Here is a 25938-nt window from a genome sequence, read left to right as displayed (position 1 = left end):
ACAGGAGTGAAAACATAGGTAATCTACATATATCTCTTCATGTCTTACATCTTTAAATTAGTACTCACCATTACCTCACTAGTATGTGTGTAAAAGTAATATTATGTGTCATAAATAAGCAACATTGATCCAAATTAGTCTTGTGTTACAGAGGAATTTTTTTCTTTTTACTGTTTCCTTTCGTGGTCTAGAAAATAAAGAGCAGAGAGACTCAAAATTGATCAGAGTAGAACAGTCACACTATGCAGGTGTTGTACATCTTTATTATGATAAATATGGGAAAACTCATAAACTTGAAAGCATATGAAATAATATGCCATACATAACAACTGTCAATGTTTAAAAAGTATTTAATATTTGAAAACTATGTACATATTAAGTCATATCAAGCAAAATCAAAGGCTATATATTTAAGGTTATTGACAAAACATTTCAGTTCCTTAAGAACTTCATTTTTGAGCCTTTGGATTATACAGTGACAGGGAAGTCAAGTGTACTAAAGCAAATTCTAGTGTCTTTTTGGTCAGCAAGGATGAGTTATCCTTCATACTGATTTCTAGGAAACAAATGGGCTTACTTCTCAGATTGGTGTGTCATGAAGCAGGGATAACTCTGACTACTGGAGAGTTTAAACAGAAGACGCCCCAGGAAGCTTCTGCATTCTCCTTGCTAGTAGAGAAGAACCCATGTTTCCAGATGGGCCTTTGAAAATAACGGTAGTGGAGATTGTGGATAGAAAGCCAATGAAATTAGATAGAGGGAAGTAAACAGGAGTATAAATGATGAGAGCAGAGGTTGAGACTTTCAACCAGGTATTTGAAAAGGGTCAAGTCACCAATATTACTTTCTAAGCACCAATAAGCTGAAACAAAATAAAACAAACCCATGCACTCTTAATTAAAATTCTATTCACTTAGGATGCTTCTTGATGCCTATTAGTGTATGGGAAACCAATTGGATTTTCAAGGGCAAGAGACTTTACCAGTAAATAAGATGATACCATTCTTTCTGATGACAAACAGAAAGGGGTGATCAGCTCTGAACACTGTGGATTCAGGAAGCTGCTTTTCAACAATGTTATTTTCTGTGGCAGCAGTGGCCTCAGTGCCCTCCTCTGTGACCTCTATGAAGGACTTATGCATTAGCTTTGATACATAGAGACGACCTCCAGAAGCCATTCCAGAGAGATCTGCTCTGGACTCGTCAAAGATGTCTTGCAAACCTAGGGATCGCAAATGGTGCCTCATTTCATAATTCTTCTCTATCTTGAACTGTGGGAGAAATACCTCCACATACTGAGATTTCATTTTCCTCCTATTGGTCCAGTCCATTAGATTCCGAAAGCTCAGCTTGCTTTCAATCTGCAGAGATTTTTAAAAGAAACATAATGTTAGGAAAGGATGAAATGACATTACTGACACATGGTTTTTGGTAATGATACTGTTCTGTTTTTTTTTTTTAATTTAAGTACATGAACCAGATATGGAGGGAAACTCAGATAGAAAATGATTGAAAAGAATAGTTCAAATATTTTTTTAAAAGTTGTATGTTTAACTCACTATGCTATGACTTATATGTGATGTGTGATGACATGTCTGATCTCTGCCCACACTAGAAAAAAACAGAGGCAATGTGGAATAACAGGTAGGAAAAACAGAACTAGGAGGGCTATGTGGGAGGGTTTGAGGAAGGAAAAGGAAGAGGGAAATGATGGAATTGTAATATACTCTCCCAAAGTAAAATAATTAAAATGCATAAAAACAAAAATCTTTAGAAATAGAATTGGAGTTATTATTACTGTGAAGCATTTTAAAGTTACTATAATAAAATAGGAGTAGACATAAAAAGAATATGGAAATGGGGGCTGAACAAAGAAAGGCAGAGCTTAGTGGTTATTTAGATCAGTGTTTTCTAATCATTTTCCCATAATGAAAGACACATAAAGTATAAGTGTTTGTATAGCTTAAAACATAAACCAATGGAGGGCTGCAGAGTTATATCAGCAATTAAATTCTCAGCACCCACATGTGGCTTACAACCATCCATAAATCTAGTGGGGGAATCTGATACCTTCTTGATCCAAGGACATCAGACATGTGTTTGATGCATAGACATGCATGCAGGCAAAACACCCACAGGCATAAAATAAAATAATAAACGGACCTAGGTGCCCTGAAGCAAAAGACCCAGGATCCCAGCTCTGGGGAATGGAATGATACATCTGTCCCTTTCCAATGGGAAAGCTTGGACTTACAGCTCTTACCCAACACATGAGAACAAAAGCTCAGAGGATTAAGGGAGTCACAACTGCCAAGCAAAGCAAGCAATCTTGGTTGCACACCTACAGTAAGTACCTCTCTCTAACATCATGGCTGCTTCAAATAATTCACAAGTAAAACTTGCCTGGTTCATACTGTGAATTTGTTTCATAAATAGTAGAAATCCTATATGTGGATACCTCTTAAATTCAAATGTCCCTGAATTCTAAAATAATTTTCATGTACCTCAAATTTATATTTTTATAAAGGACCCAAATTCATATAGTCCAATTTAGTTCATTGGGAGTTTCTAAGTTTAAATAATCCAGTGTGTAAATTGTCTATAATAACTTCTTATTCTGAATTTAATTTTACTCCTTGATTCTAGCCTTCTATGGTATTAACTTCCATACTACGTAAAGCACACACACACACACACACACACACACACACACACATGAAAATAAAGTAACCAAAAGTATTCTGTGTACAATATTCCCCCTATAGGGAAAGGACAATGGTAACTTACTTGGGATATGTCATTCTCAGGCAGCATGATGTACATGCTTATGCCACCATGATACTGGAGCTCAAGAACCTGCATGGGTGGATCCTGAATTGCAGACAAATTGAACCTCCGTTCTTGATGCATCATAGCAACTGCTTTATCGGAACACTGGAAATCAGATCACAACGAGGTGTTTAAAATCCCATATCATCACACTCATAGGCCAAGTACACATAAAAATGTGGATTCAGTCAGTAGACCTTGGAGATTTTTCTGATATGTTGCAAGTGTTGGTTGTAAGATGCAATCATATTCTTACTTTCTTAGGGTAAGGTACCTCACATTTCTGTTTCCAGATCCTCATCTATATGATAGAAATGTCAACAACCCCCCCTCCAATGGGTAGTGTGGATTCTATGGGTTAATAGAGCTACTAGGTGGAAGGTTACCTTATACTTTTATTTATTTTGGCTGAATTGTCTCATTAAGTAATAAGTAATTACAAAATGTCAATAAATAGTGGATTTTTCTCACATCAGAAACAAAATAGAGATTAGGGCTATCAAAATTGTGTAATTTAAGACTGACGTCTTAGAAAAATTAAAAATTTTTATAAAGTGGTAGATTATATCTCATTAACTTAAGGAACATTCTAATTCTTATCTAGAAGATAGTGTCCATAGATTTAGGAATACCATACAGATATAGTAAGTTCCTTTTCCTTTTGATATTAAAATAGACAAAAAATAGACAAAATTGTCAACATTTCTGTAATATTCCTTTTTAGGGCAAAATTCCCACATGAGAGGACAGTTAGTTCTGTGTCTTTGAACCAAAGATTTCTCCTTCTAGTAAAATAGTTCTTTTATGCTTCATTACAACAAGTAATACATGTACCTATGGAAAGAAGTCAGAGTGGGCTTGTTCTCAGTTATTATCTGACTTAATCACTTCAACTAATGTGGAGTCCAACAACATTTAGACTTCTCCAAGACAATATTCCACTTCTATAAAGAAGGATACAGATCTTACCACATCGGGCAACACAGAAGAAATTGGTGCAAATACCACAGTTCTCACAAAGGAGTAATATAATATGTACATACCGTGGGAGACCTGAAACGACAGTTGAGAGTCTCACTCTTGGTGAAGGCAGATTTCCATTTGCCTTTGAAGTAAACAGCATTCACCATCACCATGACAGCCGATGAGCTGAGGCTGCTCCCACCTAACACCTTCTTGATTTTACCTTTTAAAAATAAGTTGAAGGGAACAATGCTCATCTATATTGAAACAAATTTTAAATATGCTCACAGACTGATAACAGGCACAATTTTCTTCTTAGATCATTATTATACAATTAATTATGACAGTGTTTGTTTAACCCTCATGAAGTCTTTATGCTGTTGCTTTGGTTTCCTGTCAAGGCAACTGAAGCACAAGGACACTAGATGATTGATACACTCAACAAGAAAGCAACTGCAACCATCACTGTGGAGGTAGAGTCTACAGAGCTATGAACTGAGCCTCATACAGCTGTGAGATGCCAAATCTTGCAGTGAGGAAATTAAGCCTTCTCGAAGACACTCAAGCAAAGCTGGGAGAATTGCATTTCCAGAACAAACAGAAACCCATATATCAGAAAAGGTGACTGATAACTACCCTATAAGAATATAGCCACACAAACACTGGATGAGATGACACAGTTTGAGGAGTTCCTTGTGACTTACAATAAACTTTCAATAATCTACTTTTTGAGGTGGTGAAGCCCTCACAAGAGAAGTGAAACCTGAGGAGTTCCCTTTTTCTGAGCACTTCCTACAGAGAAACTTCTAAGTGACCCCCCAAATAACAATGAGATTTTTCAGAAATATAATTCTCAGAAGAATGAAACTCTGACAGCCAAAGGAGGACTCATTGGCCAACAATCATAGAGGAGTCCTGATGGATGGATGGATGACCGTGAAACACTGCCAGCTGCAGTTGCCCTGGAAATGATGATTCATCTGTTCAAACCCTGGACAGTATCAGATGTCCCAACCATGTGATGAATGGAAGCAGCTCAGTGTTTCCAGAAATAATCACCTATTGATATTAATCAATCAATTGTTGATCAGTGACAGTTATAAGATCAACATTTGTGGAGATCTTAATATTAATGTGCTTAGTCACTTTACCTAGACCAATAAACTAATTTATCTATTTATGACTTAGTTTTAAAGACAAAATTGGACCCAGTAATGTGTGAGAGATAAAAAAAATCACTAAAAGTAAAAATAAATGGAAATATCACCAAAGAAACAAAAACAATGACAACATGACTCCTACCTGGGAAAATAGTTACCAGCGCCCCTTGATAGCATTAACCAGACCCCTCTGAAACTGTGTTACTTCACGTAGAATTTAATTTCATTCCATTACAAAGGCTGATTCCCCTCAATTCAAATTAATGAGACTTTCCTTAGTTATATCCTTTATTCCAGACACTTAAATTGTGGCAATGAAAGCTGTAGTCCTTGCCTTCTTGGACCTCCCCCACAAAAAGAATTCTTTGTCAATACAGTCATGATTTTAGCAATAATATCTATTGGCTTTCTAGGATTTATTGCCTGAGATTGCAGCACATTCAATGTGTGTTTAGATGTAGATACCCAAGCCTACTTTCCATCAGCCACAATAATTATTGCTATTTCAACAAGAGTTAAACTATCTAGCTGGCTAGCCACATTGCATGGAGGTAATATTAAATGAACTTCCATAAGTATAGCACATTAGAGTCAACAACCAAGAAAGTCACTCTGGTATACAGTGTTGCAGCAATGTCTAAGGATAGTGTGCTAAAAGGACACAGGTTAGGAAAACCTTACAATGAATAGGGTTGTCTGCTTAAACTGAAAGCATTTAGTGGGCAGAAACATGGTCCACAATGCTGAGGCTATTAAAAAATATAGAAATGTGGGAAGGAAAAGTATGTACAAAGAAATGTGCCTCATTAGAGTATGTTAACTAGACCGAGATTAGAAAGTCATGAAGCAAACCCAGAATATGAGAAAGTTTGAGTCTCTGTAAGACTTTTGGATTATCTTGAATGTGATAGAAAATTGCTGACTGGGTTTCAATGCAAGAGGAAGAACACAGTGATAAATGATCCAATTTGTCATTCGAAAGTGTGAGTGTTTCATTGTATAAAGAAAGTGGGATATAATACCTGGAATAATGGAGACAATTTGAAGTACTGAGCATAGTCTTGTTAGATTTTAGGTATTGGTTATGCACTGGATGCATATATTTGCATGTAAAAAGAAGGATGAGAAATACATAAAGTGTTGCAAATTGGAGGGGGTAGTCAAATCTCCTTGACTGCTGTTGTATAGCATGCCACTCAGTTATCCCAAAACCAAGTGTTGTTATTTCTTTAGGTTCATAAGGTTTTTTGTTTGTTTGTTTGTTTGTTTTTATGAGACAGGGTTTCTCTGTATTGTTTTGGAGGCTGTCGGTCCAGCCCGGCCTCGAACTCACAGAGATCCGCCTGCCTCTGCCTCCCAAGTGCTGGGATTAAAGGCGTGCACCACCACCGCCCGGCAGTATTATACATATTATATTTTAGACTTGCAGTGGTAGTAAGCAAAGACACAGTCATAATGTAATGGCGAAGGAACAAATGAAATGCAGGAATCATTTTCTTCTACCAAGGAGTACTTGTATGCCACTAAATGGAGTGTAAGTCACGTGGTTTATAGTTCTGAGGTAAAGCAAAACTCAAATACATGAGTAATATTCACAGTACAAATCAGAGCCCACCACTAAGTAAATAGGTACTACAAGCTTCGGGATCAGTTAATTTGTAACATAAAACATTAACAGATTTCTATGTTTGTTTTGTGTTAGAAGAGAACTTTGTCTAGAATTCAGATTTTACTTGTGAAAAGTACTATAAAGAGTCACAGTTCTCTGAAGGTATTACCTTTGCTAAATATATTATTTTGATTGGGAGTATTTTTAAAATATCAAATTCAGTCAAGTAAATAGTCTTAGATAATATCAATCATTAGATTAGAAGGGACTATATTTTATGTGGATAAAAATCCCATCTTTCAAGTAGACTGATCTTAACAAGTAGTGTAGAAAATAAAGGATTCTACTTGCCGTGTGTCTCATTTTCAATCCATTTATTAATTTTATATCTGGTTTCTTCTATATCATTTGTGAAGTCAACTCTTTCCACTCTGGCATTGTATAACTTTTCAGCACAGTTAATGTAATTCTGCAAATAAGAACATAGAGGCAGTATTTGTAAATATCAGCAATCAAGTATAAAATAAATGTATTTTTGAATTATTTCTTCATTTCCACTGCCTCCATAATGCAAAAATATGACCAGAGTAATAGAAACTTGATGTTGAGTATTGACTTTACTTTGTCAGTATTGGGTTTGGAGATGATGGGAAAAGCTGACTGCCTTGGCTTTAACACTGCCTTCTCATCATACGTATCTCAGTGTCCATATTACCTCCCTTCCATCTAAAAGCCTTCTAGGGCTACTTACCATCCATAAGACCCCAAACTCCAGACAGAGCTGAAAAGGCTTTACACTTCATTTTCCTAATTTCTTGTTTTTTCCCTCTTCACAGTATGTGCTCATGTCACCCCAAGTTCCTTATAATTTCTCTAGAATTATAATTCCATGTAGCCTGCTTTACTTCAAACACTCCTTCCACTCTTGTGTTCCTTACTGTCCAATTGCCTCACTTGTTCTCTGAGCATTACTCACTGTCTCCTTGAGAGACATCTTTCCTAGGTCCCTTCTGTGGCTTATAGCATTGTCTTCACTTTCATTTTTCATTAAAAAAGTTAGTATCTGATCACCTGTAGAGAGGACGTTATGATAATTTGATATATATATTAAACATATAATTACCAAATTATGATTATTAGCACCACCATCTCTTCAAAAATAATCACAGATGTCACAGAACACTTTACTTGCATTTGAGATATTCTAATTCATCCATAAGACACCAAATTCTGTAAAGTTGACACCCTACACGCTGTTTTTATTATCACTTTTAGCACAAAACACACTGAATTCTACCTAGTGAGTGTTCAAAGGTACTTACTTTTAATAAAAAGAAAATGATTATCCAATTTACCACTATTCTAGAAATATACACAAGCTATCATTAAGAAAAATGGCTGAGAGAGGAAGGGGCTAGAGAACTACATAGACAATATTGTAGTCTACCATTTCAGGCAGCCCTGGAAGACTTACAGGCTGTTAGGCATTTATACATTTTTCTTTAAGTTTAATTAACATGTCATACCAATCTCTTTCCAAGAGTTATAACATTTTTTACAGGACTGTTCACATGTGTTTATTTATAATAGACAGAGAATTGAAACAGACTAGGTGTCCATCAACAGCAGGATAGATAAGCAAACTGTCACATATTCACTCAAACAGAATACTTCTTCCAAGAGAAAACCACAGACTGCTGATAAAGGTGACAACGTGACTTAATCGTAAAACATTTCTCTAAGTGAAAGAAGCCTTAACACAAAAGAGTGTGTACAACATGGTTAAATTTATCTAAAGTTCCCGAACAGAGAAAACCAATGTATGGTTGAAAAGGAAAGAAGAATCAGAACAATAGTTCCTTCTGGGGAAAGGATGGAGATAAGGGCATCCTTGAGGGGGACAAGTATGGGATTCTGTAATCAGAAGGTAGCAACCTGCTATTGTAAATTTCAGAAGCGAAACAGCTTTGCATGTTCTTGAATTTCAAGTATGATTTGGTGATTCAATTACTAAAACAGTATGGGGAGAAGGTTGAGAAACTGTACAGAGAAGTGTGGGAAGAGATCACTGGATTAGAAGATCCCAATTCACAGTAATATTGAAAATATCCAAATTATAACAGAATTTGGGAGAAAAGTGGAATGTTATTTAAAGAAATCTGACCCAAGACATAGGAAAAATTAGGAAAACAAAGAATCAGAAGTAAAGATTTGATCTTTTAAAATATTTTCTTTATGCAGATAACTTATTATTTATTATTAAATAAATATTTTATCCACATTCAAATGTCAATAAAAAGAACATTAATAAAGCAAAAATTGAGAAATTACCTAGCTTTGAGCTAATAATTAAATTTGATACTTTTAATTTCAAAAGTATTTTTCAGAATCACTTACTATGGGGTCTGGATCAATGGCTCAGAGTTTAAGAATACTTCTTTGTGCTCTCCCAGAGGACCCAAGTTCAGTTCCTAGCACCTATGTTGGGTGGACCATAACCCTGTAACTGCAGCTCTAAAGGATCCCATTTTCTCCTCTGGTCTCTTTGGGCAATTGCACTCAAGTGTACATATCTTCAGAAAGACACACAGGTATAGCCATCATTAAAATAAAAGGAAAAGGAGTAACAACCTACCATATGTATAGGCGTTTGAGAGAACAAATAATACAAAGTTGCTTGATAAAACCTCAAGGAATCAATTTATTTTACATTTACCTAAATTATACATAATATGTGTATAATATATGCACATATACTTGCATATTAAATGCTCCCCACAAAACAATGTACTGACAAAAATTCCAGTACCAGGCATGAGAAACCTCCTTTTGAATAGGTGGTCATGGTAGTCCAGTGACTCCTAAAACAATATAAACTATTGATGTAGTCCTTGTTTGTCTCTCAATGTTTGAGGGTGAGTCACTTTTGCTGAAGATACCAAACACTTAGGACATAGGACTCAGGTGATCTGAGACATGTCTGAATGGAAAGTCTGTTTCCTACAGTCTAACTTTCATCAATTCAGAAAATACTGTGCAAGTTTCCAAGGGAAGGGAAAAAAATTAAACAGTTTGACAAGCCTGCAACAACTATGAACCAAACTAGTGATCAGCAAGGCAATATATACATAAAGGTGCAATAAGTGGAACTCAAATGTTGATGGTAACCAAGAGCTTTCTAATTAAACTTAAGAACAATTCTGGTAGTGGATCAGTATTTACTCTTAGTATATGAATGGACTTTAGGAGCCCATTCCACGTAGAGGGAGGCTCTCTCAGCCTAGACACATAGGGGAGGGCCTAGCCCCTGCTCCAAACAATAAGGCAGACTTTGAAGATCCCCCATGGAAGGCCTCACCCTCTCTGGGGAGCAGAAAGGGGATGGGACTGGGGGTCAGTGGGGTGCAGGGGAAGGAGAGGGAACTGGATTGACATGCAAAACAAGCTTGTTTCTAATTTAAATAAAAAGTTAAAAAAGAACACCTAAACAGGAGGGAATTCATGCTCAGTAGTGAAAACCCAGCCAGCTTCCCAAGGCTAGTGAGTTCATAGACATTAGAAAAGAATCTGCTACTGCCACTTTGCTAGATAAGCATAATTCCAAATTACATTGTAAATCTTATCATAATATCCACAGACAAATATAACTACCAACCCTCATCAAAGAAGCTTTTCTTTACAACAAATGAAGACCATCACAGAAAACAATTGGGTGCAATTCAGAGATCAGCCGATTATAGGAAGCCCATGCCCAACAGAAACATCTATATAACAGCTCCTGTATCTATGTCTTAGGGAACATATAGAAATAGTAGGTGGAAAGAATCTAAGACCCAGAATACCAAGAAATCTTTTGTGAAATAGTCTCTTTTAGAAATGACTGCACAAAAAGATTACAACAATGACAATATTAATAGGCATGCTAACTTGGAAAGGAGAAAATTCTGAAGAGGCTTATCCCTATACAAAGAACTATACATAATTAATGGATTCTGACAGAAGGAAAATGGGCCTCTCCCACAGATTATCCTCTTTATTGGTTGTTCAATGCAAAGAGGTCATCCCTGAAACCATATGCACACATATAACACACATGTACATATATATGTATGTAACTATAATAATCAAAGATAAAGAGGTACTCAACTTGAGAATGGGGAAGATAAAAGAGGGATTGGAGATAGGGGACCTGGGAGAGACCAGAGTGAGGAAATTGAGTGAGGAAAGTGATTTAATTCTATTTTGGTTAAGAAAGAGTAAACTCTGCATTTTCCATGTTCTTGATGAAAGTTTGCCTTCACTGTGCCTCTTATACTTCTCACTGCAGTGTCTTTTCATTCCGTGAGTGTCAGGAAAAAGAAGACCATAAGGATCTGCTGTATATAATAGCCCAGTAGACAAATCAACTCGAACTTAAAATAACTTGACATTCCTTAGGAATGAGTTAGCAATCTCTGTGAGAATATGAAAATCAAATACAATAAACACACAGAATTGCTTTCTTAATACTTTTGAGATGGTAGAAAAACAAAAGGTGGCCTAATACTTCCTAGTTGGCAAGATACCAAAGGATTAGGGAGTGGTGCTGGGGAGGGGCAAAGAATTTGTGTGGGTGACAGTTGGAGGGAGCAGTAATGGTTGGGTGGGACACAGAGAGTTGGCAAAGATGCAGTTGATTAGCCTGGTGATGTCACTGAGACAGAGTTTTATGGATGGTTCTTTGAGGAGTGACCAAATAGAAGGGAAATTAAGTCCCAGAGAAATAGAGGCACACGGCGGCTTAATAGTCCTAACCAAGTGAACAGCTTCTGGCAGTCACTGCATGAAGGTTCTAAAGTGGGGTGAGTTCAGTAGCTTAGAGAGTACAGTCTGAACCTCTTGGCCTCCCAGTGGGGAGAGTGCAGCAATGATGCACTGACTACCAATGCCATTCAGCTAGCTATATTAGTGACCTGACCTATTTCTAACTCTTGTTGAGTCTGGCCTCCTCCTCTGCCATGTCTGTAAGGGCTGGCCTTATTTGACTACACCTCCTTGGAAAGAACTCATGTACAAACAATCTCAATGAGTACAAACAACTAGAAGGAAAAATGACGAGCATAGCTGAGGGAATAAAAATGGTGGCAAGGAAAGACATCTCACTGGGAATGATGCATTGTTTTAGTAAGCAGACCTGAAGCTCAAAGGAAGCAGTGGTTCACCTCTGAGGCCATAGACTCCCCCACATGTCCCCCACCACCACTTCTAGTTACTGCTCAACATCACTGCTACTGCCATACTGCCAATGGCGTCTACATCTGAAGTCCATCAGTTGGACCCCCTTCAATATGTGGGTTTACTAGATTAAAAGGTAATGTTTTGAAGACCACAGTAGAATAATAAAATAACTTTTTTTCATGGTTCATAGGAAGGTAGAAGGCATTATTCATGTACTAGATGGAACAAGATTCAGGTCTAGAGTGGAGGCAATCTTCTGAGATAAGCAGTTTTACCCACCTTATGAAAGTCAAACACTTTTTCTGCAAAAAGTCCATTGGCAATACTGAGTTCATAATCCTTATGGGATGAATTTATGTCAGCGAGGACGTTTTTCAGTTGATGCTGCAGTCCTGGCTTTATCAAACAGAGGGACACAAATGTAATCTCATACTGCAAGGATGCATAGTATCACTTACACATGAAAAAATCATGGATAATATTCTACATAAGAATGGGAAATTATTGCTACAAAAGCAGCAAGGAAAGCATCATATAATCAGTGTCTTTACCATTCCTCATCATATTTCATATTGTCTACAATCAAAATGAAAAATTTAATGAAATAAATTTATCAATAGGAAGCTATCAAGTAGCTCAAAATCTATATTAATGAATTATCTAGCCAGTGATAGAATCCATTAATTTATTAATTAAATAAACTAGTTTGTCAATCTCATTTAACTGTAAGGGATAGAAGAGAAAGGCTGTTTATCAATATTTTACTACAACCTAGCAAGCAAAAAATGTTAAAGTAATAATTAAATTATCAAAATTATATTTGATATTTAATATAATTATATTTGAAATTGATTTCTTTGTTTTAATGGGGTAGAAAGCACGAAAACATATTCAAAAGATAAGGTCTTCCTTCAATTTAATTTCTAATTGGCTTTTTCTTTAAGGAACTGTCATGTTTACCTGGTTGTTAAAGGAGCTTCCTTGTCTTGATGGAGTATTAAAGTAAAGTGCCTGCAAATACGATATAAAATATTGTCAGAATCAGGACATGTTGAGGGACCAGTTAGCAGAAGGTTTTGAAAATGAAATCTTATTTCCAAAAAGGCTCATCTAGTGTTGTTTCAATTTCACCAGTGTCTGAGATCTGCTCTTCTTACAACTCCAGATGAATGTCACTGGCTGAAACAGAAATGCCTTCTAGTTTTCATCTTGTTACATTTTCTTCCTGCTCCACATACTAACTTATCTCAAGTTAGCCACTACTGGGGGTTTGCATTAATTTAGTAAATATCACAGTGACATTGTTTCCTTGAAATATGCTCATTGGTGTTCAGTGTCCACATGGGCATTGTCATATTTTATATCAAACGTCCCCAGAGTTCATGGCATGCGGTCTTAGTTTCCATTGCTTTCATTTCAGGTGCAAATTTTGAAAGGGGTTGAAGCTAAAGCTCTGATCTTCCTCAGTGGCTTAACCTAGTTCTGGATTCTGGTTTTGCGAATTCATGAGAAAGAAATTTATTACAAGAGAGACCTTTCTTAGTTTGGTCTCTTGCTGCAGTGAGGTGAATGACAGCCAAGCAACTATGTGTGGAAACCTCTGAAACTATGAGTCTAAATATACCTTAGCACCTTAAAGGTCCATTTTCTTTAATATTTTGACATGGCAACAGAAAGTCAAAAATACAGACGCACATAGTTAAACTCAATAGTTTTCAGTGTATTCCACTGAAACACTACTAGAGTGGTCACTGCAAGAACGCAGAATACAAAAATACTATTTTGAGACCCACAGAACAGCCAGTCCTTACTTTGGAATAACCTGATGGGTCACTGGAGTATTTGGGTCAGTACACACTAGATCACCAATTTATGGGTTTGTTTATTATTTCATGTTCTTTAAATCATTCCTACCAGTTTCTGTTTTCTTTCCCCTTTTTAAAACTAATTTTAGGACCTTGAAATCCATTAGCATTGTCTATCAGTTATAATCTCTACATGTCTTCAAATTTCATTTTGCAAAGTAATATTAAGCTTTATTTTAATTTGTCCACAAACAAGGTATCATCACCAGTTGCACATTGAATCATTTCTTCCCCTCATAATTTTAAGCTCCCCATCTTCTGAGATTCTCAACATACAGATGTTCCCCAAATTCTTAAGTTATTAATAACACCAAACTTATTACTCGAATATGTATCTTGTCTTACCAAAAGTTTCTTTTCAGTGCAGAAACCCAGGTTTGGGCTCACGTTTTGTTTTATTCTTTTGTACCATGAATGTACTACAAATATTTATTTCAGGTATTCATTTGTGTTGATCTAGTTTAATAATGTATTTTGTAAAAAAATGTGATCTTGACTTCATATGGGACATTTTTGACTGACAGAGAATCGTCTTAAGGACAGGATACATGTGGTTATGGTTGTTTCATCTACAAAGCTTGTATTAAAGCCAATCATCCCTACTGCTTCAATTCTCTGAAGACTTGTCTTCTGAGTAATATGGAATCTTGACTAGGGCACATTTTGGTAGCTTCTGGCAGAAGAAGGAGGTGCTTAGACTTTCTCCCTATAATTGAGGACTGTATATACAGCACTTTATAAATTCTTGCACATCCCCAGTTTGAAAATTTTAATATTATGTGGATTTATATGGAATATAAACATGTTGTATTTATAATTGAACAAAACTAGAAAGATTAATATCTTATGCCCAGTTAAAAACTTCATTATGGTGTAATTTAAAAAAAACACTGCTATTTGGCAATGGACTTCTATTATTTTAATTCCTCACACAGAGAAATTTGTTTCAACTCTGAGTAATCATATATGATGTGCTCATTTGTAAATGTAATGTTTACTAAAGCCTGTAGGTCCCTTGAGCCACAGATACTTGGGAGATTCTGATTAAGCAGTTAGTCCTGAGGACATTCTTGTCTTAAATCTATAGGTTTGATAAACTGCTATGGGGAGGGCTCGACAATCAAGGGTATATGCTATTGAACTCAAATAGAAAATGTTTGTCTCCACTGATGCTAAGTAAAAAGGATCTAGTAAACAACAACAGAAATTATTGAAGTGAAGAATGTGTTGATTAGTCTGATTTAATCTTTCTATAATATATGCACAGATCAATATATCACATTGTGCTCCATGAATGTATTTGCATATATCTATTGTTTCTCAGTTGAATTTTATTTTGATATTATTTAATATTGATATTATACCAAAGAACAATCCTGATGTAATAAAATATGAAACTGTGACTTGGTTGTATGAGTTTGTCTTGGCTTGGGTAAAATAGAGACTGCTCACTGGGTTAAGAACCATGAACTGGAGACATGAGTTAATACAATGTATAATGAAAGGACTTTTAAACTATTTTATACATGCTAGAGAGACATCTTAATGATTAATTATTCTATTTACATTATCATTGAAAATAAAAACTTAAAAATATTATTTAATCAAATGAGAATCAGGGATAACATTAATCATTTAGGCATTATTAGATGAAAATGAAAACCAGTCTTTGAATATCTCAGAAACATTAAATCTGAAAGCCAATCATAATTTGAGTGATATGGTCTTCCAACTGTTTGAATTAAGTATTAGATCTCTTCCCTTTTCCAGTGTGACTCTCACAGTCCTTTCTAACAATTGCTACTGTGCCTTCATAGCTTTAGGTCTGGACATCCAAAATGCAAAATACTCCCTCTCTTCAGAAGTGGGAAAATACCCTGCTCACATAGTAACTGGTTGTGGGACTGTGGATGGACAACAGAGACTACTGAGGACTCGTTTCACTTCTGTTCCTCCAACACCTAATAGGAAAAGTTTAATAACTGCTAGGGCATGATGAATCAGTTCTCCAGACTCAGCAAAGGAGGCCTGGACTCTTGATTGTGTTTGCCATAAGAAACAACAACACAAGTCCACTCTTCTCGGGCTGGGAAGGCTATTCTGAGGCTGGGTAGGGAAATTCTATGTCAAAATTCTATGTGAAGGCTTTCAACACTAGACTCTAACCTAAAGCAGAACAATGCAGAAATAAGTAGAAAGCCTTACAAAGACTCCATCAATCTTAATTTTAATAGGCTACAGACAATTGGAACCTGGGTACAGTGTAGACGGAGCAAAATCAACAAATCAAGGTTGATGTACAGATCAATTATTTCAAGTTTGCAGGCACCAAGGTGGCAACTTCATAATACATATTACATATTAATTCTGGCATTGTTTTCTCCCCTTCACTGTGCTGTGAAGATGAAAAGCATCAGACCCCCTTTCTCATTCAGACCTGGCCAAACACATGAATTTTCAGTGACACAGAAAATACAATAGTTGTCTGTTTCAGCTGACAGAAAAAGTGTACCTAAAGATAAAAGGTACCAGGCTAGTCTAGACCTTTGAAACATGTTTTACCTGTTTTCAACAAAGACATTCTGCACCAAGGGAGAAGGGTTTAACCATCAGCACGGGAAGGATGCAACAGGGGCGACCTCTGGTGATGCCATGATGCTGTGCTGAGAGTACTGCACGTGGCCTCTTATATTTATGCAAGTATAAATGGTAAAACACTGTTTGGAACTTTAAATGGTTTTATGATCATTACTTGTAAAACGATGCTTGGCAATAATGTGAAGCCTAGCAAGGAGAAAGAACTCATCTGGGCATCAGGTATCCTAAGACAAAAGCATCCCTTCTTATAGTTCTCTCTCTCTCTCTCTCTCTCTCTCTCTCTCTCTCTCTCTCTCTCTCTGTCTCTGTCTCTCTCTCTCTCTCTGAATATATATATGTATATATATATATATTCCTAAAGTCAGTGTGAGTAGAATGTTATTTGGAACTGTGCAAGTGTAAGAAAAATATAAAATTCCATGGTCAAATGTCAGGACTCAAATTGCTGCTAATAAACTTAAGACATGAAGCTAACTTATAATAGTTACATAGTCAGAAGATATTCCTCTTAATTTTTTAAACAAAGTTTTATCAGTTGAATATATTTAATGCCATTATTTGCACTTTTACATTGTTAGTTGATCTGACAGTCATAGTTAGCATGTGAAAACCTGGAGCACTGTAATTCTGACTGGATACCCAACCATTTCATCTGAATGTACGATAACAATGCTACCATGGTCAGAGGGGCATAATGATAAATAAAGAGAAATAATAAAATTTCAAAGTCTTTACCATAAGGCTATTTTTTCATTTTGCCATTGGAATCATTGTTCCTCTTTAAACACTAGATTTTGCTGCCACAACTCCTTGGGAACATGAAGGGAAACCAGAGCTACTGTTTCTTTTTAGTAACTAATTAAAGGCTCAGTGAGATAATGACAAGGACTGAAAACTGTGCCTGTGAGTTTCAAGCTCCTTGGATTAATCTTTTGATGAAGAAGGGGGTGTGGATGTCCTTTCCCTCAGGCCCTGTCTAAGTACTCACACCAAACCAAGAAACCGCCATTCTTACAGAGAGTTAGAATACAAATATACACTACGGTGATTTCTTTTAAATGCTTTGGGGAAAACCAAACTGGATCCTGAGAAACACAACTTGTCAAGACTATTACAACCCAAAGTCATGGTTTAAGGGAAATAAATATCTGCCATAAAGAATACTAGTGCAACTTGTGAGAGAGGAGTAAGCAACGTCAGGCAAAGGGGAAGAGAAATGTTCACCCTTCTGTGTTGGGCTAGATAGAAAAGATCAGCAATATCAGAGCTAAATGAAAACTGTGAGACAGAATTTACAGCTTCATAAATAATTCTACCTTTCTGCCTCTCAGTGAACAGCAGCCGCCTTCAGAATATTTGAAGCACAGACCTCTTTAAAGAGCAGCCGAGCCCTCCCATGAGCCAAAACTGTAAATCTCAATACAGTGTGTCAGAAAGCAAAGAAGATCCAGGGCTTGGGGAAAGGCTTGTCTCAATTACAGTTTTGACTAAAGGCATTTCTTCTGTAGCAGACAGCAGCAATGCTAGGCTAGGGAGATAGCTCACTGGGTAAAGCCCTTGCCATACAAACATGAGAGCTTGAATGAGAATTCCCCAAAACCGACAGAAAACTGGAGTACATAAACTTAGTAGTAATCTATAGACCCAGCAATTCTCCAGGAAGCTGGGAAGTGGAGACAAGAGAGTCCCAGGAAGCTTGCAGCCAGCTGACCTGGTGTTATACAACAATATAAATGAGCAGGAGACTCTGTCTCAAGAAAGTGGAGATTAAGTACCAGTTCCTCAGGTTATCTTCTGATGTCCCCATGCACGCCATGCCTCAGGTGTATCAACATTGCATGCGTGATCCACATAAGACAAAGATTTAAAAAAGTAATTTAAGCCACAACAACAAAGTGAACAAAGCCAAGCTGCGATAATTTGGGCATCGAAAGATAATGACTGTTGGTTGCTTGACAGTGCACCTCAGAGACACTGGTGCAAGGAAGTTATAAATTGTGAGTCTATTGGTTGAACTTGAGCTCCCTCAAAATGTAACACATGACCCACAGCGTCAATGGGAATATACTGTAAAGAGAAGCTAACTGGAGCAGGGCAGAAGCAGAGATTAATTTCCAAATCAGCATGTTAACAAAGGACATGGTTTTTGTCTCATGATTCCTGTGGGATTGTGTGATAGCAGCAGTTATAGAAAGTCATGCATGAGACTGAATGATGAGGCTATGGATATCAGCAAGAAGACTCCAGCAGGACAGTAGCTTTTCCTATTCACCAGGACACAGTTGAGAAACCTTAGAATCACAGACCTGACATCCATCACAATACAGTTGGCATGGTAATCTCACCATAAAATCAAGGTAATAATGTCACTTCAAAATGTTACTGAAAATACCAAATGAAATTATTTTTGCGGGGTTTGCCCCAGAGGTTGTAGCTGATGATGTCATCAACAGGTAGTTCTCATTCCTGTCCCCTGGTCTGGCTCTCTGTGGACTCGCTGTAAATTCCTGTCTCCTAATGAACTGCCAGAACTTCACACAGCTGCCAACTAGCATCAGACTCACTGATTTATGTAGAGAAAGAAAAGAATCACTGCTGCTTAAATGACACACACAAGTAACCTTCAGCACACTAAACTAAAACAATAGATACAAATGGAACCAGAAAGGGGTGGTTTCTGGGCCTGGGGAAACGGCTGGATCTGATGAGGCAACTGCTGTTGAATGGCTGAATTTCTATGCTGATTTCCTAGGAGATGGGAAGGAAACCTTGGTCATCACGCTTCAGAGCTGAGCAAGGGCACGTTAATAAGCACTTTCTGAAGGTGGTGGTTACAAATACCGTTTGGGTAGCCTCCTATTATCTGGTGTGTATGACTGTCATTTGTGTCCAGGTAACCAGTGTTTAAACTAGAACATCAGACTTGTGTTTGAACACTTGTCTAGCAAGGATAAAGGTTCCAGACTCAGCACCACAAACAAAACGAAGCAAAACTGCGGTGCTCTGCCGAGTTCTGAACCTACTCACCCAGTGGCTTTCAAACACTAGTGTATACTTAGAGAGCTCCCTAAAACCCACTCAACTGACCCATGCCCACACCTCTGGCCTCTGATTCAATCTAAGGATTTACGTCCCCACTATGCTGCCCAATTTCCACCACTTCTACTGTCAAAGGAAAGGACTTTCAGAAGCAGTGTGTCAAGTAAAAGCACCCAAGATTTATTTCTGTTTCTTCCCAACGAGAATCCAGGCCTGGAGGTGAAGCACAGTGTTTAGCATGAAATATTCCCTTGCCGACAACAATTTACTCCTGTGAATGACTGGAAAATCCAACACTGACCTTGTCAATCTGACGTGCGCAGTCACCTCGAGCACCCAGGCGGATTAGGGTCAGGGCAGTGAAGATGCTCAGCGAGGAGAAGAATACATTTCCATCTCCTTGATTGCTATCCATCTCTCTGAATAAATCGAAACCAAATTCTGCATTTGCTGCAGCAAGGGAGGCCATTGTGAAACCAAGTGTTGCCTGGAGGTCAATGGAGAATTAAATTATCTCAGAGAAAATTTGTTTATATATATGTTTATTATGAATTATGAATTCAAAGTTTCATTTTTTTCGCCCTTGTGCGTGATCATCAAATTACTTGGGGACAGAAAGAGATGATTCATTTTGTCCTGCTTTCTTGGTTCTAATACTCTAAAGCTTGCTTGGCAGCAATACAGAATACATTCATTTTTTTCTCACCCTAGCACATCAAGAAAACCAAGCTCTCCTATTCCCATTGTGAGCATAACCATAATTTTCCTTGACTGAGTACTCTACCTCAATGGTCCTTATAGACCTGTTTTCAAGATGCACATTCATGCACTTACTAGTTCTCATATTGCCTCAGAGTTCTAAGAGGAGAAAGATCAAACATGTAACTGGCTGCAAGGAATACTCCATCATCGCACAGCATGTTCAACAAAGCCTTGGTTTCCTAAACCAACCTTACTTTTATCACATAATTCTCTCACGCCGTCTCCTTTATCGGCTCTCTATATATTCATAGAGTCATTGTTCCATCATGTTTTCTTTTGGACCACCTTAATTTTAAACACAGTTCATCTTTGCCTTTTGAAAGACCACTGTCCAATTTTTAAATATAAAATGTAGTTCTTATCTCATTGTTCATGAGATACAGAGCAATGATGCCACCCTGGAATTCCCCAGAGACCAACTCAGTGTTTCTTTGAAGACTTTCTCTACAGCTTAGTAATTCCAATATTACAGGGGACCTTATTCAGACTAAATGAATTTGAATGGATGCTCCAAACTACTCTTATTGAGTACTATTTCATCTGGTACCCAGGCAGCTATTCAGAAGGCCCAGCACTGTGCCAACCCTACTGCTAACAGTTACATGCATTGGAGCAAGTTTTCTACTCTTCTAAACTCACTTTTAGATTATTTCATGAGCTGGTCTTGTATTGGAACTGAAGCAGTGACGTGCAACAGAAAAGCATGCATGCTTCTACCTGTCACTCTATAAAAGGGAAAAAAATTTATAGCACTCATCAGGGGGGAGAAGCAGAAGTCTGGTGATAAAGACCATCTCCAGGAAGAAGATACAAGTAGCACAAAGGAGTATGCTAAAATTGTCGTTTTTACAAGCTAACATCCCCAGAACATAGAACAAGAAAATTAATCACGCTGCAGTGGCTCAGGCCTTTAATCCTAGGCCTCTAGAAGTAAAGAAAGGCAGATCTCTATGAATTCAAAGGCTGCCTGCTCTATACAGTGAACTCCCGAAAGCCGTGGCTACACAGTGAGTCCCTGTCAAAAGAAACAGACAAACTAACAAACAAAACAGAAACACACACGCACACACACACACACACACACACACACACACACACACCAAACTATAGTTTAAGGACAGAGAGGGAGAATGTAATTTAGGGCTGAGAGTGTAGCTCAGTGGTCTAGAATACAAAAGGCTCTTGGTTCTCTAACAATATCAAAATCAAAACCGATAGAAACTACCCAGAAAATTACTAAATTTACTTCGTATTTTATCCAACTAACACAGAACAAAGAGCACCTGTGACTGTCATTGCCACTACAAATAAAAGATTCCAGCAAAAGCTTAAAAAGAAAAATACAAATCAGGGCTCTGAATGGATTTAGTAGTGACAGACAACCATTGCTTACTGAGTGACACTGAAAGTATCTATGGTCCCCAAATTTTCTAGGGACTCAATTGTATTTTGGTCTTGGAAAATAGTATTACAACTATAGCTTGAAAAATTATGAACCAAATGAATAAAAACATGAAGCATAAAAATGAAACACACACTGGTATTTTTCACTAAACTTGGAAGCATAAAAATGTCATCACTTCCATAAGGAGACTGTGTGCAGAAACTCTCTCTTCAGAAGAGTCTGTGTTGGTGTCAGGGTCTGTCTTGGCGGCAGAGATTCAGTGAAAATGAAAGGAATGACTCTTAGAAACCAGTATGACATCAAAAGCATAAAATATCACGGGGAAATTGTGTCCATTTGTCTGTTTTAACACACTGACACGGAACGGGCTAGTACCATTAAACTGAAACTAAAAGGATTTTTAGGCCCAGAGAGGTTATCCAGTAAAATTACATTGAAAGTTATGTTTCTTTATAAATTCTATCTTAATTATTTACATATTCAGGTTAAAAAGAACAGTTTCTGACTTTTCAACATTATTCTTCTCTACATTCCAAACAATAAAAGCTTTTATTTTCTAAACTTTTAGTCACATGGTAACATTTCACAAAATTGTCCTTATATCCAAAAGAAAAGAAAACTAACACAAGAATTTTCTCATTGAAAAAAATTAGGGTAATTAATTTCATCAGATAAGATAGATTCCATGGCGTGAAAATCATGCTGATAAAAAGTTATTATGGAAAAAAATGAGCCAAGACATTCCTAGACAATAATAAATCCTGAAGCCCTAACTTTTAACATGACGCATAGCACTAAATGCATTCAATCACTCTTATACAAACAGGCTCATACATGCTGAAGATAAATTCAAAAATTCTACTTTGCATAACTGATTTTATTAACTTTCTCTATGTAAAGTACACTATATGTTCATGGGAAAGTATGATGTCCTCCTCATTATAGGTGAATACCACATTCTATTGGCAGACAACTCTACTTAAGATTGACTCGATGACTTTAGGCCCCAAAGTTCCAAATGCTGAGAGATGAGTGAAAATTAGCACCAAAAAGAGTTTACCTTTCTCCTATAATAACTTTGTAGCAACTTAACATAAATATTTGAAAGTCCAACAAAAGTATATGTTTAAAAAAACACTAATGAGTAGCAAATATTTGGGACTTAGTTACATAACTAAGGCAGGTGTAAGGAAAATCATTTAGGCTCAAGCTACAGAAGGTGGCCCTACAATATCTCCCAAAACACTGTTGTTGAGATAGTATAATGAAAAAAGTATAATTCTTTTCAATCATAAAAGAATTTAGATAGAAAGAGGAACTTTTCATCTAACCCTCAAATACAACATTCTTATGTTTTTTGCATAGAAATGCCAGCTTAATATAAAATTATAAAATCATGAAAAGTAGTTCACAATCTTAAAGTTAATACAAAATAGAAACGTCTTACGAAATATCTTAGATACCAAATTTCAGACAAAAAAATCTCAGCTACCTAAAAACTAGCTACTTGGTTACCTGTGGAGTATGGAATATTTCAACACTAACAAAGTTTTCCTTCTGTCTTCTGGTTTCAATATATTTGATTAAAAACAAAAAGCCAAAACGACAAAAATACAGAAGTTACCAAAGCTTTGTTTAAAAATTCTAAATAAACTAGCACACAAATGGTTTTAAAATGAAACATAAGCAAATCTAGATATAAAACAACTTCAATAAAACATGTAATTTGATTCTATACTTGTATCTGACTGATAAAATACATGGCTTAACTTCGTGGTAAAAGCATAAGTGATCTTAGAGTAATTTTCATTATGTAAAAAATTAATTGTACTTATTATTTAATTATTGAAGGGAGTCTTTTATAACTATTGAAATTAAACTGTTTATTAAAACAGAAAAATTATTAAACAAATTTAATTTTATTTCTTATCAGTGTTCTAAATACTATATTATGACATAGTTGATGCTCTCTAGAAGTATTCTCAAATCTTTCCATTTATTTAAAAAAGCTTAAGCTTTGATAAATTTCTAAACTTATGACTGTCTCCCATTATGATTGGTCCTATTTAGTAAATTCCAGCATATAGTGATGTAAATGGGAACACTGGAAATACAAAATCTAGATTTGTATGTAATTCTCAATTCACCTATTCAAAGACTGAACATAAAATTTTGATTGATAGCTGATGTTACACTGTGGCAAACACCATTCTCCATGATGTTAGTCAAAGTCAATTGGGAGAAGCCACAGAGAACTGAAAAACATCTTGAAACCTTGATGCATTTAATGTCTCACATATAGAGAAGTAACCAAGATATCCCTCCCCCTTCTCTCTCCTTTTACACTGTGGACATTGGGAGCATTTACCTTACTGTCTTCATAGAGGAAGTTGCAGAAGGTTGGGTGAGTCTGGAAGAGTTGCATTACTCTGAAATATAAAGCCTACGACTGAGACACTCCCTTTTTCCTATTGTGATGACCACAATGGTTTAAAAATAATTCCACTGAAGTGAAATTGTGCTCAAGTCTTTTATAAAGCAAAGTTAAGAATATTTATAATTAACTATAACTTCAATTCAAAATTGTCAGAATAGATATTTTCTCATGAAATTGAATGTATTTTTCAGTCATATAACATATATATGCATAGCATTTTTCAGTCACTATGTATGGCATTTTCCATATTAAATTCAGTGGCTGATCTGTGATATTCTACCTTCTCTAGCCCTCTCCCCTTCTGATTTTAGCAAAAAGCAAGAAATGCAGTCTAGTGTCTTCCCAATGACTCATTTTCAAGAGAGTTGGGAACTAGGGAATACTGTATTGAGGAAGACAGTGAGCTGACTCTTTCTGGAGAAGCATGCTTATATTTTAGTTAGTGATTCTGAGTAGATCTCATGTATTATTCCTGCACGTCCAGCACTGCCTTCATTTTAATTGTATGGCTTAATGCTAATATTGAATAATCTTGATCTTTCAAGAGTTTCTAAAGCTAATGTCCTCTCAGATCAGGACAATGAACATATGTTGAGAGACAGCTATCTGCATAAGAAGAGAAACTAACCAGTGAGAGAAAATAGAGATCAAACACAGAAAAAGATAATGTGGTCACCACTACTATCATAAAAGAAAGACTATGCTGTGAAACATATATCATTAGACAACATCAGGGCATCTTCGGATGCATTTTACTTACTTGTGATAAACACTAAATGCAAATAAAATGCATGACACATCCAGAGGGGAGAGGTGAGATTTTAGGGAGTGCTGTGAAGAGCAGAAGACTTGAAACATATACCATGCTTTCATGTGAAGAGGTGTCTAAAAATAGTCATTAGCAAAAGGAAACAAGAGTGACATTAGCATGCTGGTTAGAAATCTGGAGAACAAGGCATGATTTAAAACATCTGAGTGTTGTTGCTTGCAGTAAGTGTGAAGAAAGGTAGGAGGTGGGAGCAAGTGTGAACTGCTATTTCATATGACAAGCTTGGTGGTCTTGCATCTGGAATCCTCATTACTTAGACCATATGTAACCTGGAAACAAAATAAAGAATAGATTACTAGATCTAGCGTTGTTTTACAGCTGGGGAACTCCACTAGCTGTAACCATGAACATGCAACTTAATTTTTTGGTGGCTCAATCTTTCAGCTATTAAATAATAATTTAAATTAATTTAGTGATATATATTATCCTACTTATAGTATACGTGTCCAATAATTTCAATCCCCTTTCCACCTTTACTCTGCCACAACTTTGTCCCTTTTATATGTCATATACTATTACAGTAAAAGTCTTAGTCATTTCATTCATTTTTATACAGAAATTTTTGCATAAGCCTTGGAGTTTTGCAATTAATATTCTTCTGCTGGGTAGTTTTAGTCATTTTGGGGAAATAATACAACAGTTTCTACAAAAGGATTTTAATCCCAGGAGGACTGGGGAGGTGGCAGATGTGTACAGAAGATGCTGTTGGAGGAAAGAATAAGACTCAACAATCCAGCCAGTGTTCGTTGGGGTCCTAGTTTCAGCATCCTGAACCTCCTTGGTATAAGGTGGAGATTTATAAAGACTCATCCACTTTCTTTATACATGTCTTCCCACAAGACCTCTGCTTATCAAGGACATATCCAAACCATGCTCCACACAGAATAGAATCAATTCTCACCTGAAGATGTTCTAGGTCCCTCAGAAGACCTCTGCTTATCAAGGACATATCCATACCATGCTCCACATAGAACAGTCCCAATTCTTACCTGAGTATCTAGTTCCCTCAATTATGCTATGATTTGATGACTAAAATTTCTTCAACAGAACACAGAGCTCCCGCGGTACTTATAGAATTGAGGTTTAGAAACTAAATAGTCACCACAAAAATATGCATACAGTATGATAGCCTACGAAAGATCCAAGAAGGGTATATGTATGAGGTTTGTTCCTGTGGGTGGACCCACCATTCAGAAAAAAAATGGTTTCCTTAGTCACCGTCAGC

General features: G+C 36.6%; 1 protein-coding gene across 2 annotated transcripts in view; it reads right to left on the bottom strand.

Moving 5' to 3' along the window:
• Positions 1-243: 243 nt before the first annotated feature.
• Serpinb7 (serpin family B member 7) overlaps positions 244-25938 on the bottom strand; it is a 49802-nt gene continuing 24107 nt past the window's right edge. Inside the window, exons 2-8 of one of the 2 annotated variants that reach the window (XM_013121516.3) lie at positions 19582-19767; positions 12739-12789; positions 12058-12174; positions 6913-7030; positions 3873-4015; positions 2788-2934; positions 244-1361 (exon numbers count right to left, since the gene is read on the bottom strand). In XM_013121516.3, the coding sequence (XP_012976970.1) occupies positions 963-1361; positions 2788-2934; positions 3873-4015; positions 6913-7030; positions 12058-12174; positions 12739-12789; positions 19582-19749 (1143 nt within the window). In that variant the 5' untranslated portion in view covers positions 19750-19767 and the 3' untranslated portion in view covers positions 244-962. The remainder of the gene's footprint in view (positions 1362-2787; positions 2935-3872; positions 4016-6912; positions 7031-12057; positions 12175-12738; positions 12790-19581; positions 19768-25938) is intronic. The other variant, XM_040738762.1, reaches the window with a different exon arrangement.

Source organism: Mesocricetus auratus, unplaced genomic scaffold, assembly GCF_017639785.1.
Source record: "Mesocricetus auratus isolate SY011 unplaced genomic scaffold, BCM_Maur_2.0 Super-Scaffold_100676, whole genome shotgun sequence".
Taxonomy (NCBI): Eukaryota; Metazoa; Chordata; class Mammalia; order Rodentia; family Cricetidae; genus Mesocricetus; species Mesocricetus auratus.
The sequence above is the reverse complement of the archived record's forward strand: the minus strand, read 5'-3'. Positions and strand labels throughout refer to the sequence as shown.